This window comes from Aegilops tauschii, chromosome 2 (assembly GCF_002575655.3).
Source record: "Aegilops tauschii subsp. strangulata cultivar AL8/78 chromosome 2, Aet v6.0, whole genome shotgun sequence".
NCBI classification, from domain to species: Eukaryota; Viridiplantae; Streptophyta; class Magnoliopsida; order Poales; family Poaceae; genus Aegilops; species Aegilops tauschii.
Window position 1 is genome coordinate 569,679,939 of NC_053036.3, and position 22,667 is coordinate 569,702,605.

At 43.8% G+C, this 22,667-nt stretch overlaps 1 protein-coding gene and 1 pseudogene across 1 annotated transcript; both read right to left on the reverse strand.

Moving 5' to 3' along the window:
* Window positions 1-1,711: 1,711 nt before the first annotated feature.
* On the reverse strand, window positions 1,712-6,151 carry LOC141041785 (myricetin 3-O-rhamnoside 1,2-glucosyltransferase UGT709G2-like; annotated as a pseudogene).
* Window positions 6,152-11,445: 5,294 nt separating this feature from the next.
* LOC109734336 (myricetin 3-O-rhamnoside 1,2-glucosyltransferase UGT709G2-like) lies at window positions 11,446-12,731 on the reverse strand. The gene has a single exon (XM_073507408.1). The coding sequence runs from the start codon at window positions 12,388-12,390 to the stop codon at window positions 11,446-11,448; it is 945 nt and encodes a 314-aa protein (XP_073363509.1). The 5' UTR covers window positions 12,391-12,731.
* Between the last annotated feature and the right edge of the window lie 9,936 nt (window positions 12,732-22,667).

Here is a 22,667-nt window from a genome sequence, read left to right on the forward strand (position 1 = left end):
CTATGTGACTAAGGTCATCGGCGTCTGGAGGCCGGACATATGTGCCTTGGAAGTTGTCTCTAAAGGCATCTTCCAGATCTTCCCAGCTACCAATGGAGTTTTCTGGGAGGCTGTTTAACCAGTGTCGTTCTGGTCCCCTTAGTTTTAGTGGGAGGTACTTGATGGCGTGGAGATCCTCACCGCGAGCCATGTGAATGTGGAGAAGAAAATCTTCAACCATACCGAGGGATCTGTCGTTCCATCGTATGATTCAATGTTTACGGGTTTAAACCCTTCTGGGAACTGGTGCTCCATTACCTCATCGCTGAAGCATAAGGGGTGTGCGGGTCCTCTGTATCGGGCGACGTCACGACGGAGTTCGGATGATGTCCGTATGCGGTTTTCGGCTCGGGTGAGGTTGTGCTTATCGCGCCAGACCTGATGGCCGTCTTCTCGCGTTGGGGCATGCCCCCTTGATCCATAGATTGATCTGGCTTGGCCTGCTCTATTGTCCGGGTCCTGTCGTAGGTCATAGGTGTACCCTGGGGCCGCTGTCTCTCTACCTCTACGGCGGAGTGGTGCGGGCAGGTGTTCGGCATAAGTGGCCGCTCTGTCCCGTCCACGCGGTGGCCGGTCTGGTTCATCAGCGTGGTCATGTCTTGACGGTATTGGCTCGAGGGCCTCGTCGTCAAATTGTGGTAGTAGTCGACGCTTCGGATAACTCTTTGCTGGGCGTTGAAGGCCATACTCTTCGGTGGCTAGGACCTGGGTCCATCTGTCGTTGAGTGTATCCTATTCGGCTTGGAGCTGTTGCTGCTTCTTTTTTAGGCTTCTCGCAGTAGCGATTAGCTGGCGCTTAAAGCGCTCCTGCTCAAGTGGTTCCTCTAGCACGATGAAGTCTTCGTCGCCAAGGCTCACATCATCCTTGGAGATTGGTAGATAGTTACTATCCTCGAGTCCTCGTTCCCAACCGAATCGTCAAGGTTAACTTGCCCCTCCGCCCAATCATCCCGTTCGGATGATGGCTCGACGGGGGCTTCGGGGTCTTCGACATTCTCCGGAGTGTTATTGTCTCCGGTGCCAGTATTGCTGTCTTTTTCGCGACGTGATTTTGAGCAGCGCCGCTGTTGTCGACGCTTTGGTGGTGCCTCAGCAGTCTTATCCTCAACCGGGTCCTTCCTGCCATCGCCGTCATCCTCTTTGGGTGTGTCCACCATATACACGTCGTATGTGGAGGTGGCCGTCCAACGTCCGGTAAACGGCGGGTCTTGGCCTTGTTCGTCTCCGGCATCGTCGTTCATGACGTCGATGTCTTTGGAGGCATAGTCCAGCATGTCGGTTAAGTCCTCTACAGTGGCTATGAAGTGGGTGGTGGGTGGGACGTAAAATTCCCCACTTTCAGCCCCTAGTCCGGGCTGGGCGTAGTTCGGAGGTGATTCCTCTATAATGGCAAGGGATCGCATTAGGTCCAGAGCCTCGTTTAAGAGCGAGGTTTGGACGGGGAAGCGAGAGTCCGTGGAGCTAGGCAGGGCAGGAGCCTCCTGGCCGTGCTCACGTGACGTGGACCTTGAGAGTTCAGAGCTGGTATCCGGGGGCGAGTCCGGCTTTCCAATGACAGGGTGAGCCCAGTTCGACTCCGGGCTTGCCGATGACGCAGTCCCCTCCGGATCTCCGGTAGCGAGCTCCATAATTCTAGAGAATCCGGTGGGCTCTAAACTCCCATCCTCAGACCTGGTAGTTTGCTCCGGATCTAAGGCCAGAGCGATGGCCGGGGCCGCGAACCCTTCGAAGATCAAGTCTCCTTGGATATCAGTGACATAATTTAGATTTCCAAAACTGATCTGATGACCAGGGGCGTAGTTGTCGATCTGTTCAAGGTGGCCAATCAAGGCGGCACGCAGCGCGAAGCCGCCGAACACAAAAATTTGACCCGGGAGAAAAGTTCCCCTGAAAAGGCATCGTTGTGGATGATCGAACGAGCCATCGAACCTTCTGTCGACGGCACAGTGGAACCCTCAATGAAAGCACCAATGTCGGTGTCAAAACCGGCTGATCTCGGGTAGGGGGTCCCGAACTGTGCGTCTGAGGATCGAAGGTAACAGGAGACAGGGGGCACGATGTTTACCCAGGTTCGGGCCCTCTTAATGGAGGCAATACCCTACTTCCTGCTTGATTGACTTTGATGAGTATAGGGGTTACAAGAGTTGATCTACCTCGAGATCGTAATGGCTAAACCCTAGATGTCTAGCCTATATGATTTATAATAGCCTCTACGGACTAAACCCTCCGGTTTATATAGACACCGGAGGGGCCTAGAGTTGTACAGAGTCGGTTTACAGAGAAATGAAACTACACATCCGGATGCCAAGCTTACCATCCACGCAAAGGAGAGTCCCATTCGGACATGGGGGAAGGCCTTCTATCTTGTATCTTCACGGCCCATCAGTCCGGCCCATGTCACATAGCCCGGATGCCCGGGAACCCCATAATCCAGGACTCCCTCACCCCACGAAAGCATAAAACACTGTGTGACGGAAGGTAAATCCGCATGGACGAGTGGATAGATATGTGAATTGCTAAGCAGGAAAAATGTTTTCTCGAACGACAAGAGCGGGTAAAACAGAGTTTGACTGACTTACCTTGCCGAACCTGATTTTTTTTATGGTTAACAGCAGGAGCTCTGCTTTTCATTATAGAAGGGGGAAATAATGTACAGAATGAAGTCAGTCAAAGCAAAGGAAAAGAAAGAGAAACAAGAGAAGGCACTGAAATTGTAGGTCTACTCCTCGCCAAAGGCCTGACCTATTGTCAGGAGGTCATCTATAATCAAGCTAACTAGGGCTGACCTGAATATATATCTATTTGATTTTCCTCCACTCTATATACATCAACCAGCTGCAAAAGAGAGAAACACGCCGTAGTAAGCCATCAAAGAAATCTGTCTGAGTCAACATTGTGATTTGAGCAATCTATGTAGATCAGTACATGTTCAACATGCAACTTGGAGTCCCTGGTGAAAGCCACCATAAGTTCTCTCCTGATCCTAGAATCAATAAGGAAGAGCCGCCCACCACTCTTGATTGTGTCAGTGATGTCAAATTTCTTCTCGGTTTGTCTACAACACAGAAGATCAGAACACTTGTACGAACGACTAGATATGTACAACATAACACAACAAATAGGCCTAGTATGCACAAGGTATTGCTTTATAGTGCAGGATTGGTTCTCATCTTGGACACATTTTTCCTTTGCAAGAGGCATTTTTCTCGATAAAGGGAGATTTTATTAACTCAAAAGAGCATCAAGAGACATAAGGTTTTCTAGTCGTTTCCACTAGAACAATCCATATTTTAACAACACCTGAATGGGAAAAGGTTGGGCAATGACGATAATATCCAAAAAAGGCTGGGCTTTTGCCTCCGTTTAAAAAAAAATTACATAGCGCATTGGGTCCGTCCAAAGTACAAACGGTTAAGTGTTTACTAATAGGCATAAATATCATAAGATAAGCTTGCCGCTTTCTTTTCTTTTTTGACAGAGCAAACAAAAGTGGTAAACAAACATTTTTTTTACCAAAAGTTGAAAGTTTATTCCATTTTTTTACCTCAAGGATGACATTTTTGACATGGAATACCCCCAAATACAAGTTTGGTCCCTTGTTATCCCAATGTTGAAATTTTGACACAGTTCACCCCCTTGGAAGCAACCATACTAATTTTCATTTAAGTAATTCTTGGCTCTGGACCAGACTTGACGCTGAGCTCTCTGATGAAGCGGACGAGCCGCCCTAACTCGGATGACGATGAGCCCCCGTCGGCGATGTCCAGACTCAACTGCTCCGCCATGGCTTGGGCCGCTGCCTTGATCTGGCCGGACATCATGGCCTCCCTCACCATCCTCTCCACGACAGCCCTGTCGCACACGTCCTTCATGTCCAGCCCCGTCCTCCACACGGCGCCCACGAGACGGCTGTTCATCTGTTGGTCGAGGAAGAAGGGCCAGCACACCATCGGCACGCCCTCGACGGCGCATTCCAGCGTGGAGTTCCAACCGGCGTGTGTCAGGAAGGAGCCCACCGCTCTGTGCCGCAGAACGTCCAGCTGAGGAGCCCACTCCACGATCTTGGCCTTGCCGGCTTGCGCTACCGCGACGGCTTCTCGAAGTAGCGCTGAGCTAGCCATCTAGACCATGCCCGGCCGGAGCACCAAGAGGAAGGCGTACCCGGTGGCTGCGAGGCCGGAGAGGAACTTGGTGAGCTGCTCGTACGAGATCACGGCGATGCTCCCCAGGCTCAAGTATACGACGGACCGGTCGCCGTGGCCGTCTAACCACGCCATGCACCCGTCGTCCTCCCGCCACAGGCTCGCGCTTGCGGCGGACCTCGAGCTGGCGTGGAGTGGACCTACCGCGAAGACGTCGCGTGTGCGCGACGCGATGTGGGCGAGCGCTGGCCGCTCCATCGACGCGGCGGTGTTGATTATCAGCGCACGCGCCTTGCAGCTATGAGCGACGCCCTCGCCAATCTTGAGTATCATGGGATCTCCGCCGCCTGATTGCTCAGTGGAGCAGAGTCCAGGACCACGAGGAAGATCTCGTCGCCGGAGGATGCCCTCCATCCCCAAAACGCCACACACTGGGTCGTCCGCAGGGAAGGGGTTCTCGCCGAGCTCGAAGACCTTGGGCATGGACATGAACGCCAGGGAGCTGCACGCGCTGAATGTGCAGAAGGCAAGCGCCGGGATGCCGAGTTCCTCGGCGATGTCGGTGGCGAACGGCATGGTGCCATCGGCGACAACGCATGTCACCGGCGGCACATCGTGGGCGGGCAGAAGCGACGACAAGAGCAGGGCACGGTACGCGGCGCTGCCGGTCGTGCACATGGACTCCATCAGCTCCATGTAGTGGCGGGGGTGGTCGTCGGGGAGGCCATCGGGGATCGACAGCAAACGTAGGCGCGGCGGAGGCGCCCTCGCAATGCGGCAGAGGTTGTGCTCGGTGTGGAGGAAGGTGACGTGGACGCCGGCGTCGAGGAGGGCCGTGGCGAGGTGGAGCATGGGGTTGATGAGTCCCTGCCGTGGCCAAGGGAACACAAGGACGTGCACCGCCACCGTAGGCGCAGAGTCCATCACCGGCGATGTGCTTCGGCAAACGGCGGCTCGCTATGTGGAGATGGTTGGGAAGCGTACGTATGGATAGCAGGGACGCGTGCCTATATAGAGCAGATATACTAGCGCTTTGGCAAACACAACACACCTAACACGCGCAGCCTAACAAACCCCTGACAACTATACAAATATTAGGACGCTTTGCCTCACGCGTCCGATTGGCAATAAAAATACCTCCGGACTGAAGGAATCTCCGGCAGCATCCCGTTATTTTTTTGGAGGGATGCATCCCGTTACTTTGTACCATCTGCTGGAGCTTTGTGTGTGCAGTGTGTGAGATTCAAAAAAAAAATCTGCTGGAGCTTTGTGTGTGCAGTGTGCTGGTTTGGGGAAATATTTCCATCCAACTGATCAGCGTGCATGTGGCCTAATTTTTCTAGAGAGAAGGCCTTGAGCCTGACTTTGGGACGCCAATACCTGCCGATCATCAGCTGGAGGCGCAGGCCGAGCAAACGATTCTACCGCTACTAGAAATGCGGGTGCAGCTATACCTTGCTTCTAGCGAGGCAACCTTCCGACTCGCTGGAATGCCTTGCAGTGACGCGAGCGTATGTTTTACATTTTTTATATTTATGTTTTTGTTTTATCCTTTCATTTTTTTACTTTCGTTTATACTTCCAAATATTTTAAATAAATATATTACAAAAAACATTTTACAAAGAATATTTCAAGAAAAAAAATGTTAACCAAACATTTGAAAAATATTAAATGTGCATAGAGAAAATGTTTCCCATGTACATAGAGAAAAGTTGATCATGTATGTAAAAAAAATTTAAACCAAACATTTAAAAAATATTCAATGTGTATAGAAAAATGTTGACAATGTATTAAAAAAATCATTAAACTTGTATTTGCAAAATGTTAATCAAGCATTTGAAAAATGTTAAATGTGTATAGAAAAACGTTGACCGTGTATTAAATAATGTTAAACTTGTAACTGAAAAATAATAATCAAGCATTTAAAAAAATGTTAAATGTGTATATAAAACAAAGTTGACATTGTATTCAAAAACTGTTAAACTAGTATTTGGAAAATGTTAATCAAGAATATCAAAAAATCTTAAATGTTTATAAAAAGTATTGACCATGTATTGAAATAAAATATAAATCTTGTATCTAAAAAATGTTAATCAAGGATTAGAAAACAAAAATGTAAAATGTGTATAGGAAAAATGTTGACCATGTATTCAAAAGATGTTAATCTGATATTTGAAAAATGTTAGTCAAACATTTTAAAAAGTTATATGTAGATACAAAAAATGTTGACCATGTATTCAATAAATATTAATCTTGTATTTGAAAAATATTAAAAATGTACTAGCAAAATGTATTAGTATATACCAAAAATGTGTATAGAAAAACAATGAAAACCCAAAAAAAATAAACCAATGAAAAACGAGAAAAAAATGAAGAAAAAATCTAGTGAAAAACCAAAAATAAACAAAGAAGACTAAAGAAAAACAAGTGAAATAAAAATACTAGTAAAAGCAGATAACATAACCGAAGAAAAAACGATGAAAAACAAGAAAAAATACCTAGAAAACTAGTGGTAAACCAGCTCTTTCTCTTTATTTAACATGGTAGCGACCTAGTAATTCAACATGAAACGGATGGTGGCCCAATGGCTAGCAGTGCTACGCTACAACCGTGAGATCCCAATTTTCATTCTCGCGTGTCCCTTTTTCTCTATAGTCTATTTCTTATAGCATGACTGGGTTGGGCCGCAACTATATACCTTCATGTGAGACCGAAGGAAGACTTGCTATAAGCGAGATATAGAGCTAGTTTGGTTCACCTCCACGGCTTTGTGCCTAGCGTGAGCCTAAGTAGGTGGTATTTTTTTGCCTGGTGAGGCAGCTTGGAGCTAGTTTGTTTGGTTGGTTGCCTGGGGTGATGTCTTATCAGCTGGTGTCAGCATGGGGTTGGGGTCCCCTCTGCAGTGCACATGGTCTTTGGTCTCTTCTCTTAATTAGCAATTAAGTATCCCATGCTGCATTTTCTAACTCCCAGGCTTCCTGCCACGGACGCCTAGCCGTTGCCTGGCAGGCTAATGACGTTGGTTGGATGTCCAGGCCACGCAAGAACTCAACCATCCAGGATACGAACCAAACAATTTACAGACAGGTTCCAGGCTAGCTCCATGCCAGGCGTGACACTCCCAGAACGTGAACCAAACTAGCCCGTAGCCTCCAAACGAACTTTTTGGTTTGTTGTAAGAAATACAATAGACAATATTTTTGTCGGATAGGTTTTCAACGTCTCCAAGCTCAATCACCATTACCTTTGTATACAAAAATAAAAAAGCGTTAATTTTTTCATGATATAGGTAAAAATAAAACAGTATTAAAAATTTACCATCTTATACAAAACAACTTTGCCATGTTATAGAGCATAAAAATATTGTATCAATTTCAATAAAGACATATACAAATTTGCATGTTTTAATTCATGTGACTATAATTCTCTGGCAAATTCATACATTTGCCGTGAATATATAAATTCATTTATTTTTCATGTAGACAAGTTTAAAAGAAATTCCATGTAGACACAGTTTATTTTTTTCCCCAAGTGATAAGTTTAAAAATTCATAGATTTTGCCATGTGACAAGTTTAAAAATTCATAGATTTTGCAAATTTATATATTCTTCGACAATATTACAAATTCTTGTGACAAAGAATTATTTGGCAAATTCATAGATTTGCCATGAATGTCTACATACAAATATTCTTTGGCAAAAAATATATATTCTTGGGAAAAACCTAGACTTGGCATGATTTAATGTACATTTGCCAAGCATGGCTATCAAAAAATTGGCATGGTACAACCATGGAATTTGCCATTTTTTGGAATTAAATTTATCATGGATGTAAAACTAGCCATGGTCCAGCAAAGTAATTTGCTATAGCTTTGAAATTAAATTTGCCACGTGCGTAATACAAACCTGATCCTAGAAGCGAATGTGTGTGTAATGCCATATGCCAAAATTATGAATTTTCCATGCTATGTACAATAAAACTACCATGGTATAACTAATAAAATTTCCATATTATAAATTGTGAATTTTCCATGTCAATTGTCACATCTAGAATTGCCACGAGACAAGTTTCAATCCCAAAAAAGGCACTTACAAAAAAGCGATATGATACAAAAGAAATAAAAAGAAAATTGTTAAGTAGATTTAAACTTAACAAAAACAAATTTTGTTATGTGGCTCTTATTGACATGCCTTATACACCAATGTAAGCGAAGTTTTGCTATCTAAAATTGATATGTTTGGCCATGAGGATATTATGAAAATGCATAAAATTTCCCATGTGACAAGTTTAAAAAATTCATAAAATTGCCTTCTGAACATTTCTAAAAATTAACTTGCCATCTTTGGAAAACATAACATGATATGAATTTTCCATGTGACAAAGGAGAAAATTTGGCAATTTTTTACAAAAGGAACTTCTCTTCGAAAATAGTAAAAAGCACCTAATTTGCTATGTGACACTTACAAACATATCAAATATTTGCCATGTCTTATACATCAAATAATGCAATTTTTTTATCTAGATAAGTCCAATAAATTGGCCATGGTCTAAAGGCGAAAAAAGTTGTAAAAGGCACGAAAATTGCCAAAAAAAGTCTAATTAAAAAATTCCATGATCTAATTAATCAAATTGCCATTGTGTAATTGAAAAAATATCATTGTCTAATTAATAAAATCAGCATGATGTAAAAAACAAAATTGCCATGGTCTAACTGAATAAATTGCCATGTTCTAAATAATGAAATTGCCATGCTACATACAAAAAGTTATCATGGTCAAAATAATTAAATTACCATGGTACCTTCAATAGAACTGTTGGAAATATGCCCTAGAGGCAATGATAAATTGGTTATTATTATATTTCCTTGTTCACGATAATCGTTTATTATCCATGCTAGAATTGTATTGATAGGAAACTCAGATACATGTGTGGATACATAGACAACACCATGTCCCTAGTAAGCCTCTAGTTGACTAGCTCGTTGATCAATAGATGGTTACGGTTTCCTGACCATGGACATTGGATGTCGTTGATAACGGGATCACATCATTGGGAGAATGATGTGATGGACAAGACCCAATCCTAAGCCTAGCACAAGATCGTGTAGTTCGTTTGCTCAGAGCTTTTCTAATGTCAAGTATCATTTCCTTAGACCATGAGATTGTGCAACTCCCGGATACCGTAGGAATGCTTTGGGTGTACCAAACGTCACAACGTAACTGGGTGGCTATAAAGGTGCACTACAGGTATCTCCGAAAGTGTCTGTTGGGTTGGCACGAATCGAGACTGGGATTTGTCACTCCGTGTAAACGGAGAGGTATCTCTGGGCCCACTCGGTAGGACATCATCATAATGTGCACAATGTGACCAAGGATTTGATCACGGGATGATGTGAGTTACGGAACGAGTAAAGAGACTTGCCGGTAACGAGATTGAACAAGGTATAGGGATACCGACGATCGAATCTCGGGCAAGTAACATATCGATAGACAAAGGGAATTGCATACGGGATTGATTGAATCCCCGACATCGTGGTTCATCCGATGAGATCATCGTGGAACATGTGGGAGCCAACATGGGTATCCAGATCCCGCTGTTGGTTATTGACCGGAGAACGTCTCGGTCATGTCTGCATGGTTCCCGAACTCGTAGGGTCTACACACTTAAGGTTCGATGACGCTAGGGTTATAGGGAAAGTATGTACATGGTTACCGAATGTTGTTCGAAGTCCCGGATGAGATCCCGGACGTCACGAGGAGTTCCGAAATGGTCCGGAGGTAAAGATTTATATATGGGAAGTCCTGTTTTGGTCACCGGAAAAGTTTCGGGTGATATCGGTAATGTACCGGGACCACCGGGAGGGACCCGGAGGGTCCATCAAGTGGGGCCACCAGCCCCAGAAGGCTGCGTGGGCCAAGTGTGGGAGGGGACCAGCCCCAGGTGGGCTGGTGCGCCCTCCCACCAAGGCCCAAGGCGCATGGGAGAGTGGGAGGGGGCAAACCCTAGGTCCAGATGGGCCTTAAGGCCCACCCCTAGTGGCGCCCCCCCCCCCCTCTCCTCCCCTTGGCCGCCCCCCTAGATGGGATCTAGGGCTGGCCGCCACCCCTTGGGGTGGGAAACCCTAGAGGGGGCGCACCCCCTTCCCCCCTATATATAGTTGAGGTTTGGGGCTGCCCAAGACATGAGAACGTCTCTCTTTCGGCGCAGCCCTACCCCTCTCCCTCCTCCTCCTCTCCCGCGGTGCTTGGCGAAGCCCTGCGGGATTGCCACGCTCCTCCATCACCATCACGCCGTCGTGCTACTGCTGGATGGAGTCTTCCCCAACCTCTCCCTCTCTCCTTGCTGGATCAAGGCGTGGGAGACGTCACCGGGCTGCACGTGTGTTGAACGCGGAGGCACCGTTCTTCGGTGCTCAGATCGGAATCAACCGCGATCTGAATCGCTACGAGTACGACTCCCTCATCCGCGTTCTTGCAACGCTTCCGCATCGCGATCTACAATGGTATGTAGATGCACTCCCCTTCCCCTCGTTGCTAGATTACTCCATAGATTGATCTTGGTGATGCGTAGAAAATTTTGAATTTCTGCTACGTTCTCCAACAAGAACTACCATGGTGTAATTGAAAAAAAAATCCATGGGCTAAATAATGAAATTGCCATGCCATTTAAAATAAAATTATCATGATCTAGGTAATAAATTGTGCCATGATCTTATATAAAGCTGCCATGCACTATACATAGAAGGTGCCATAAAACATTAGAGAATTTATTTTTTATGAACTTACCTATATCCCCATGGCAAGTGTATATATATACATCATCGCAAAAAAATACACACAAATCATGGGGAAAATAAAAAGGAAAGGAAAACTACACACAATGGCCATGCTTTTATCATCGCTGAATTTAAGTTGTGGCAAAAAAAGGATCATGGCAAAATGTGGATAAAATACTACTTGAATCACGGATATTGTGTGTGTGTGTGTGTGTGTGTGTGTGTGTGTGTGTGTGAAGGCAATATGTATGACTTAAAATGCATTGAAACTGTTGTTTGCATTGTTGATTTGAGGAAAAGATTTATTATTGGCAAAAAACGTGCTAAACTGACATGGTTAGGATTGACAAAAAATAGCAAGATAAAATGCGATGCAATGTTCAATTTATTTGTTGTGGCTAGGATTGAATATATATTGGCGTCCCTAGCAGACGATCGCCAGGTATTAGCGTCCTAAAAGTCAGGCTCAAGGCCTTCTCTCTAGAAAAATTAGGCCACATGCACGCCAATCAGTTGGATGGAAATATTTCCCCAAACCAGCACCCACAAAGCTCCAGCAGATGGTACAAAGTAGCAGGATGCTGCCGGAGATTCCTTCAGTCCGGAGGTATATATATAAGAGTTGCCATGTGAGCATAAAATGGATTTTTTTTCAAAATTTCCATGTTTTGGAAAAAGAGTGGCGGACCTCGAGCTGGCGTGGAGTGGACCTACCGCGAAGACGTCGCGTGTGCGCGACGCGATGTGGGCGAGCGCTGGCCGCTCCATCGACGCGGCGGTGTTGATTATCAGCGCACGCGCCTTGCAGCTATGAGAGACGCCCTCGCCAATCTTGAGTATCATGGGATCTCCGCCGCCTGATTGCTCAGTGGAGCAGAGTCCAGGACCACGAGGAAGATCTCGTCGCCGGAGGATGCCCTCCATCCCCAAAACGCCACACACTGGGTCGTCCGCAGGGAAGGGGTTCTCGCCGAGCTCGAAGACCTTGGGCATGGACATGAACGCCAGGGAGCTGCACGCGCTGAATGTGCAGAAGGCAAGCGCCGGGATGCCGAGTTCCTCGGCGATGTCGGTGGCGAACGGCATGGTGCCATCGGCGACAACGCATGTCACCGGCGGCACATCGTGGGCGGGCAGAAGCGACGACAAGAGCAGGGCACGGTACGCGGCGCTGCCGGTCGTGCACATGGACTCCATCAGCTCCATGTAGTGGCGGGGGTGGTCGTCGGGGAGGCCATCGGGGATCGACAGCAAACGTAGGCGCGGCGGAGGCGCCCTCGCAATGCGGCAGAGGTTGTGCTCGGTGTGGAGGAAGGTGACGTGGACGCCGGCGTCGAGGAGGGCCGTGGCGAGGTGGAGCATGGGGTTGATGAGTCCCTGCCGTGGCCAAGGGAACACAAGGACGTGCACCGCCACCGTAGGCGCAGAGTCCATCACCGGCGATGTGCTTCGGCAAACGGCGGCTCGCTATGTGGAGATGGTTGGGAAGCGTACGTATGGATAGCAGGGACGCGTGCCTATATAGAGCAGATATACTAGCGCTTTGGCAAACACAACACACCTAACACGCGCAGCCTAACAAACCCCTGACAACTATAAAAATATTAGGACGCTTTGCCTCACGCGTCCGATTGGCAATAAAAATACCTCCGGACTGAAGGAATCTCCGGCGGCATCCCGTTGCTTTGTACCACCTGCTGGAGCTTTGTGTGTGCTGGTTTGGGGAAATATTTCCATCCAACTGATCAGCGCAATGTGGCCTAAAATTTCTTTTTAGAGAGAAGGCCTTGAGCCCGACTTTAGGACGCCAATACCTGCCGATTGTCAGCTTGGGGCGCAGGCCAAGCAAACGATTTTCTACATAAATATATTACAAAAAACATTTTACATAGAACATTTTAAAAATAAATGTTAACCAAGCATTTGAAAAATATTAAATGTACATAGAGAAAATGTTTCCACGTATACAAAAAATATATAACGTGCGTGAAAGAAGTTGATCACGTATCTAAAAAAAATTAAACCAAGCATTTAATTTTTTCAGTATTTATAGAAAAATGTTAATGTATTCAAAAAATGTTAAACTTATATTTGCAACATGTTTATCAAGCATTTAAAAAATGTTAAATGTGTATAGAAAAATGTTGACCATGTATTAAAAAATGTTAAACTTGTATATGAAAAATGTTAATCAAGCATTTGAAAAAGTGTTAAATATGTATATACAACAATGTTGACAATGTATTCGAAAATTGTTAACCTAGTATTTCAAAAATGTTAATCAAGCAATCAAAAAATGTTAAATGTGTATAAAAAATATTGACAATGTATTGAAAACTATAAATCTTGTATTTGAAATTTTTTAATCAAGAATTTGAAAACAAAAATGTAAAACATGTATAGGAAAAATGTTGACCATGTATTCAAAAAATGTTAATCTGATATTTGAAAAATGTTAGTCAAACATTTAAAAAAAGTTAAATGCATATAGAAAAAATGTTGACCATGTTTTCAATAATTGTTATTCTTGTATTTGAAAAATATTAAACATGTACTAGCAAAATGTATTAGATATATACCAAAGATGTGTATAGAAAAACAATGAAAACCCGAAAAAAAGTAAACCAGTGAAAAATGAGAATAAAAACAAACAAAACCGAAGAACAAAGATAGTGAAAAAACAAAAAGAATCAAAGAAAACTAAAGAAAACAAATGAAATAAAAAATACTAGTAAAAACAGAGAAAATAACTGAACAAAAACCGGTAAAAAACAAGAAAAAAACAGGAAACCATTGGTAAACCGGCTCTTTTCTCTTTATTTAACATGGTAGCGACATAGTAATTCAACATGGACCGGATGGTGGCCCAGTGGCTAGCAGTGTTGCACTGTAACCATGAGATCCCAACTTCAATTCTTGCGCGTCCGTTTTTCTTGCATCGTGAATGGGTCGGGCCACAACTGTGGGACCGAGGGAAGACTTGCTATAAGTGAGATATAGAGCTAGTTTGGTTCACGTCTACGGCTTTGTGTCTGGACAAATTTGGTGCCTGAGTAGGTGGTGGTTTTTTTTTTGCCTAGTGAGGCAGCCTGGAGCAAGTTCGTTTGGTTGGTTGCCTTGGGTGATGTCTTATCAGCTGGTATCAGCGTGGGGTTGGGGTCCCGTGCTGCAGTGCACATGGTTTTTGGTCTCTTTTTCTTAATTAGTAATTAAGTATCCCAGGCCGCATTTTGGGACTCCCAGGCTTCCTGTCTCGGACGCCTGGCCGTTGCTTGGCAGGCTAATGATGTTGGTTGGCTGTCCAGGCCAGGTGAGCACTCAACCATCCAGGATACGAACGAAACAATTTCTAGGCAGATCCAGGCTAGCTCCAGGCCAGGCAAGTTTAAAAGAAATTCCATGTAGACACATTTAATGTTTTTCCCAGGTGACAAGTTTAAAAATTCATAGATTTTGCCATGTGAAAAGTTTAAAAATTCATAGATTTTGCAAATTTATATATTCTTGGACAATATTACAAGTTCTTATGACAAAGAATTCTTTGGCAAATTCATAGATTTGCCATGAATGTCTACATACAAATATTCTTTGGCAAAAAATATATATTCTTCAGCAAAATCTAGACTTGGCATGATTTAATGTACATTTGCCAAGCATGGCTAACCAAAAATTGGCATGGTACAATAATGGAATTTTCCATTTTTTGGAATTAAATTTATCATGGATGTAAAACTAGCCATGGTCCAGCAAAGTAATTTGCTACAGGTATGCAATTAAATTTGCCATGTGCGTAATACAAAAATGATCCTAGAAGCGACCATGTGTGTAATGCCATGTGCAAAAATTATGAATTTTCCATGCTATCTACAATAAAACTACCATGGTATAACTAATAAAATTGCCATAGTATAAATTGTGAATTTTTCATGTGAATTGTCACATCTAGAATTGCCACGATACAAGTTTCAATCCCAAAAAAGGCACTTAGATAAAAAATGAAAAACAAATTGTTATGTTGATTTAAAGTTACAAAAACTAAATTTGTTATGTGACTCTTATTGCATGTCTTATACACCAATGTAAGCAAATTTTTGATATCTAAAAATGATTTTTTTGGCCATGTGGACATTATGAAAATGTATAAAATTTCCCATGTGACAAGTTTAAAAAAATTATAAAGTTGCCTTGTGAACATTTCATAAAAGCAAACTTGCCATGTTTAGAAAACAAAACATGATATAAATTTTCCATGTGACAAAGGATAATTTTTTGCAATTTTGACAAAAGGGTTTTTTCTTCAAAAAAGTAAAAACCACCTAATTTGCTATGTGACGCTTACAAACCTATCAAAAAAGATCCATGTCTTATACAGCAAATAAAGTGATTTTTTTATCTAGATAAATGCAATAAATTGGCCATGGTCCAAAGGTAAAAAGAAGTTGTAAAAGGCATGAAAATTTGCCAGAAAGTCTAATTCAAAAAATTCCATTATCTAATTAATCAAATTGCCATGGTGTAACTGGAAAATAGCATTTTCTAATTAATAAATCATCATGATGTAAAAAATAAAATTGCCATGGTCTAACTACATAAATTGCCATGTTCTAAATAATGAAATTGCCATGCCACATACAAAAAATTATCATGGTCTAAATAGTTAAATTACCATGGGACCTTCAATAGAACTACCATGGTGTAATTAAAAAATTGCCACATGGAGCTCAATTAGTTGCGTGCTACCGTCGATGGAGCTGCACCACCGTGTACAGCTTGACGCATTAAAGTGTGTGGTTGGTTGCCAGTTGCAAAAGCATCGCACATGCATCGATGAGCCATAATAAGCCTCGGGTATAAAGTTTCAATCAAGAACTTGCTAGAAGCCGTATGAGGCCAGGATATCATGCCCCACATTCCCAAAAGAGGCAGGAAAAGGGTAGAGAGCTTTTCCTAAGCAACTAACTCTTCAGGGGACAAAGACCAACATGTAACACTCTGAGATCATCACTATGCAAATCTACCAATTCCACTAGCCTCCACATCATGATGATCTTAAGGTGCTAAAGCTTCACCCAACAAACACGTCAAGATGTGTCCGCCTTGTTAAACAATAGTCGGTATCACAACATAGAAAACAAAATAGTATGCAACAACGTATGCATATACAACTCATACAATGAGTGAATACAACAAGGGTCTTTTAACCAAGATAGACCTTATACAACGGAAGTGAATTACACCTTACACAGGAAAACAATGCAAATGCTTTACGAAGGCTCAAATAAAAGCAAAGGCGTCCATATCCCTGCCCAGACTGTTGTTTGTGGGATAACCAGCTAACGTCGTCCATCATCAAACCTCCTTCCTGAATCATTGTCGGCTAGATTGACGGCAATCCAAGGAAAAGAGTAAATTAAGCAAGGTGAGTACACAACCATACTCGCAAGACTCACAAGGACCTACACTATTGTATGCACACTTTTCAAAGGAAGTGGTAATGTGGTTTGTGGCACAAGCTGTTGGAAATATGCCCTAGAGGCAATAATAAAATGGTTATTATTGTATTTCCTTGTTCATGATAATTGTCTATTGTTCATGCTATAATTGTATTAACTGGAAACCGTAATACATGTGTGAATACATAGACCACAACATGTCCCTAGTAAGCCTCTAGTTGACTAGCTCGTTGATCAATAGATGGTTATGGTTTCCTGACCATGGACATTGGATGTCATTGATAACGGGATCACATCATTAGGAGAATGATGTGATGGACAAGACCCAATCCTAAGCATAGCACAAGATCGTGTAGTTCGTTTGCTAGAGCTTTTCTAATGTCAAGTATCATTTCCTTAGACCATGAGATTGCGCAACTCCCGGATACCGTAGGAATGCTTTGGGTGTACCAAACGTCACAACGTAACTGGGTGGCTATAAAGGTGCACTACAGGTATCTCTGAAAGTGTCTGTTGGGTTGGCACGAATCGATACTGGGATTTGTCACTCCGTATGACGGAGAGGTATCTCTGGGCCCACTCGGTAATGCATCATCATAATGAGCTCAGTGTGACTAATGAGTTAGCCACGGGATCATGCGTTACGGAACGAGTAAAGAGACTTGTCGGTAACGAGATTGAACGAGGTATTGGGATACCGACGATCGAATCTCGGGCAAGTAACATAACGATGGACAAAGGGAATTGTATACGGGATTGATTGAATCCCCGACATCGTGGTTCATCCGATGAGATCATCGTGGAACATGTGGGAGCCAATATGGGTATCCAGATCCCGCTATTGGTTATTGGCCGGAGAGGTGTCTCGGTCATGTCTGCATGGTTCCCGAACCCGTAGGGTCTACACACTTAAGGTTCGGTGACGCTGGAGTTGTTATGGGAAATAGTATGTGGTTACCGAAGGTTTTTCGGAGTCCCAGATGAGATCCCGGACATGACGAGGAGCTCCGTAAGGGTCCGGAGGTGAAGATCGGTATATTGGACGAAGGGTATTGGAGTCCGGAAGTGTTCCGGGGGTACCAGACTATGACCAGCATGTCCGAAAGGGGTTTCGGAGGCCCCGACAAGCGTTGGCGGGCCTTATGGGCCAAGGAGAAGGGGCAAACCAGCCCACTAAGGGGCTGTGCGCCCCTCCCAACCCCTCTCACGTAACGAGGAGAGGTGGGGGCGCCACCCCTAGGGCAGCCGCCCCTCCCGGCTTGGGGGGCAAGTTTCCTAGGGGGTGGGGGCGCCCAAACCCATCTTGGGTTTCCCCTGGCCGCCGCCTCCTCCTCTAGATCCATCTAGAGGGGCCGGCCCCCTCTCCCCTTCCCCCTATATATAGTGAGGGGGTGGGAGGGCAGCCACACCCTTCCCTTGGCGCAGCCCTTTCCTCCTCATACATCTCCTCCTCCTCCGTAGTGCTTAGCGAAGCTCTGCCGGAGAACCACGAGCTCCATTGCCACCATGCCGTCGTGCTGCTGGAGTTCTCCCTCAACTTCTCCTCTCCCCTTGCTGGATCAAGAAGGAGGAGACGTCCCCGGGCTGTACGTGTGTTGAACGCGGAGGCGCCGTCCGTTCGGCGCTAGATCGGATCTTCCGCGATTTGAATCGCCGCGAGTACGACTCCATCACCCGCGTTGTAACGCTTCCGCTTAGCGATCTTCAAGGGTATGAAGATGCACTCCCTCTCTCTCATTGCTAGCATCTCCTAGATTGATCTTGGTGAAACGTAGGAAAATTTTGAATTATTGCTACGTTCCCCAACAGTGGCATCATGAGCTAGGTCTATGCGTAGATTCCATGCACGAGTAGAACACAAAGTAGTTGTGGGCGATGATTTATTCAATTTGCTTGTCGTTACTAGTCTTATCTTGATTCGGCGGCATTGTGGGATGAAGCGGCCCGGACCGACCTTACACGTACTCTTACGTGAGACAGGTTCCACCGACTAACATGCACTTGATGCATAAGGTGGCTAGCGGGTGTCTGTCTCTCCCACTTTAGTCGGATCGGATTCGATGAAGAGGGTCCTTATGAAGGGTAAATAGAAATTGGCATATCACCATTGTGGCTTTTGCGTAGGTAAGAAACGTTCTTGCTAGAAACCCATAGCAGCCACGTAAAACATGCAACAACAATTAGAGGACGTCTAACTTGTTTTTGCAGGGTATGCTATGTGATGTGATATGGCCAAAAGGATGTGATGAATTATATATATGTGATGTATGAGACTGATCATGTTCTTGTAATAGGAATCACGACTTGCATGTCGATGAGTATGACAACCGGCAGGAGCCATAGGAGTTGTCTTAATTTATTGTATGACCTGTGTGTCAATGAAAATCGCCATGTAATTACTTTACTTTATTGCTAACCGTTAGCCATAGTAGTAGAAGTAATAGTTGGCGAGACAACTTCATGAAGACACGATGATGGAGATCATGGTGTCATGCCGGTGACGAAGGTGATCATGCCGTGCCTCGAAGATGGAGATCAAAAGGCGCAAGATGATATTGGCCATATCATGTCACTTTATGATTTGCATGTGATGTTTGTCATGTTTACATCTTATTTGCTTAGAACGACGGTAGCATAAATAAGATGATCCCTCACTAAAATTTCAAGAGACGTGTCCCCCCCTAACTATGCACCGTTGCGAAGGTTCGTTGTTTCGAAGCACCATGTGATGATCGGGTGTGATAGATTCTAACATTCGCATACAACGGCTGTAAGCCAGATTTACACATGTGAAACACTTAGGTTGACTTGACGAGCCTAGCATGTACAGACATGGCCTCGGAACACAAGAGACCGAAAGTTCGAACATGAGTCGTATAGTAGATACGATCAACTTGGAGATGTTCACCGTTGATGATTAGTCCGTCTCACGTGATGATCGGACACGGTCTAGTCGATTCGGATCATGTATCACTTAGATGACTAGATGGATGTCTATCTAAGTGGGAGTTCATTAAATAATCAGATGAACTTAATTATCATGAACATAGTCAAAAGGTCTTTGCAAATTATGTCATAGCTTACGCTTTGGTTCTACTATTTAAGATATGTTCCTAGAGAAAATTTAGTTGAAAGTTGATAGTAGAAATTATGCGGACTGGGTCCGTAAACTGAGGATTATCCTCATTGCTGCGCAGAAGGCTTATGTCCTTAATGCACCGCTCGGTGTGCTGAACCTCGAGCGTCGTCTGTGGATGTTGCGAACATCTGACATACATGTTTTGATGACTACGTGATAGTTCAGTGCGTAATGCTAACAGTTTAGAATTGAGGCGCCAAAGACGTTTTTGAAACGTCGCAGAACATATGAGATGTTCCAAAGACTGAAATTGGGATTTCAGACTAGTGCCCACGTCAAGAGGTATGAGACCTCTGACAAGTTTCTTAAGCCTGCAAACTAAGGGAGAAAAGCTCAATCGTTGAGCATGTGCTCAGATTGTCTGAGTACTACAATCGCTTGAATCGAGTGGGAGTTAATCTTCCAGATGAGATAGTGATGGTTCTCCATAGTCACTGCCACCAAGCTATTAGAGCTTCGTGATGAACTATAACATATCAGGGATAGACATGATGATCCTTGAGCAACTCGCGATGTTTGACACCGCGAAAGTAGAAATCAAGTAGGAGCATCAATTGTTGATGGTTAGTAAAACCACTAGTTTCAAGAAGAGCAAGGGAAAGAAGGGATACTTCATGAAACAACAAATCAGTTGCTGCTCTAGTGAAGAAACCCAAGGTTGAACCCAAACCCGAGACTAAGTGCTTCTGTAATGAGGGGAACGGTCACTGAAGCAGAACTACCCTAGATACTTGGTAGATGAGAAGGCAGGCAAGGTCGAAAGAAGTATATTGGATATACATTATATTAATGTGTACTTTACTAGTACTCCTAGTAGCACCAGGGTATTAGATACCGGTTCGGTTGCTAAGTGTTGGTAACTCGAAATAAAAGGCTACGGAATAAATGGAGACTAGCTGAAGGTGAGATGACGATATGTGTTGGAAGTGTTTCCAAGGTTGATGTGATCAAGCGTCGCATGCTCCCTCTACCATCGAGATTGGTGTTAAACCTAAATAATTGGTATTTGGTGTTTGCATTGAGCATAGACATGATTGGATTATGTTTATCGCAATACGGTTATTCATTTAAGGAGAATAATGGTTACTCTGTCTATTTGAATAATACCTTCAATGCTCTTGCACCTAAAATGAATGGTTTATTGAATCTCGATCGTAGTGATACACATGTTCATGCCAAAAGATATAAGATAGTAATGATAGTACCACATACTTGTGGCACTGCCATTTGAGTCATATTAGTATAAAACGCATGAAGAAGCTCCATGTTGATGGATCTTTGGACTCACTCATTTTTGATAAGATTGAGACATGCGAACCATGTCTATTGGTAGATATGCATGAAGAAACTCCATACAGATGGATCGTTTGGACTCGCTTGATTTTGAATCACTTGAGACATGCAAATCATACCACATGGGCAAGATGACTGAAAGGCCTCGTTTTCAGTAAGATGACATAAGAAAGCAACTTGTTGGAAGTAATACATTTTGATGTGCGCAGTCCAATGAGTGCTGAGGCATGCAGTGGATATTGTTATGTTCTTACTTCACAGATGATTTGAGTAGATGCTGAGTATATTTACTTGATGAAACACAAGTCTGAATTATTGAAAGGTTCAAGTAATTTCAGAGTGAAGTTGAAGATCGTCGTGACAAGAGGATAAAATGTCTGTGATATGATCATAGAGATGAATATCTGAGTTACGAGTTTGGCACACAACTAAGACACTGTGGAAATTGTTTCACAACTAATACTCTCTGGAACACCATAGTGTGATAGTGTGTCCGAACATCATAACTGCACCCTATTGGATATGGTGCATACCATGATGTCTCTTATCGAATTACCGCTATCGTTTATGGGCTAGGCATTAGAGACAACCGCATTCACTTTAAATAGGGCACCACGCAATTCCGTTGAGACGACACTGCATGAACTATGGTTTAGAGAAACCTAAGCTGTCGTTTCTTAAAAGTTTGGGGCTGCGACGCTTATGTGAAAAAGTTTCAGGCTGATAAGCTCGAACCCAAAGCGGATAAATGCATCTTCATAGAATACCCAAAACAGTTGGGTATACCTCCTATTTCAGATCTGGAAGCAAAAGTGATTGTTTCTAGTAACGGGTCCTTTCTCGAGGAAAAGTTTCTCTTGAAAGAATTGAGTGGGAGGATGGTGGAGACTTGATGAGGTTATTGAACCATGACTTCAGCTAGTGTGTAGCAGGGCACAGGAAGTTGTTCCTGTGGCACCTACACCAATTGAAGTGGAAGCTTATGATAGTGATCATGAAACTTCGGACCAAGTCACTACCAAACCTCGTAGGTCGACAAGGATGCGTACTACTTCAGAGTGGTACATAATCCTATCTTCGAAGTCATGTTGCTGGACAACAATGAACCTACGAGCTATGGAGAAGCGATGGTGGGCCCGGATTCCGACGAATGGCTCGAGGCCATAAAATCCGAGAGAGGATCCATGTATAAAAACAAAGTATAGACTTTGGAAGAACTACTTGATGGTCGTAAGGCTGTTGGGAGCAGATGGATTTTAAAAGGAAGACAGACAATGATGGTAAGTGTCACCATTAAGAAAGCTCGACTTGTCGTTAAGATGTTTTCTGACAAGTTCAAGGAGTTGACTGCGATGAGACTTTCTCACTCGTAGCAATGCTAAGAGTCTGTTGGAATTATATTAGCAGTTACTGCATTATTTATGAAATCTTACAGATAGGATGTCAAAACATTGTTTCCTCGACGATTTTCTTGAGGAAAGGTTGTATGTGATACAACCAGAAGGTTTTGTCAATCCTGAAAGATGCTAACAAGTATGCAAAGCTCCAGCAATCCTTCTAAGGACTGGAGTAAGCATCTCGGAGTTGGAATGTACACTTTGATGAGATGATCAAAGATTTTGGGTTTTTACAAAGTTTCTGAGAAACTTGTATTTCCAAAGAAGTGAGTGGGAGCACTACAGAATTTTTGATGAGTATATGTTGTTAACATATTGTTGATCAGAAATGATGTAGAATTTCTGGAAAGCATACAGGGTTATTTGAAAAGTGTTTTTCAATGGAAAACCTGGATTAAGCTACTTGAACATTGAGCATCAAGATCTATA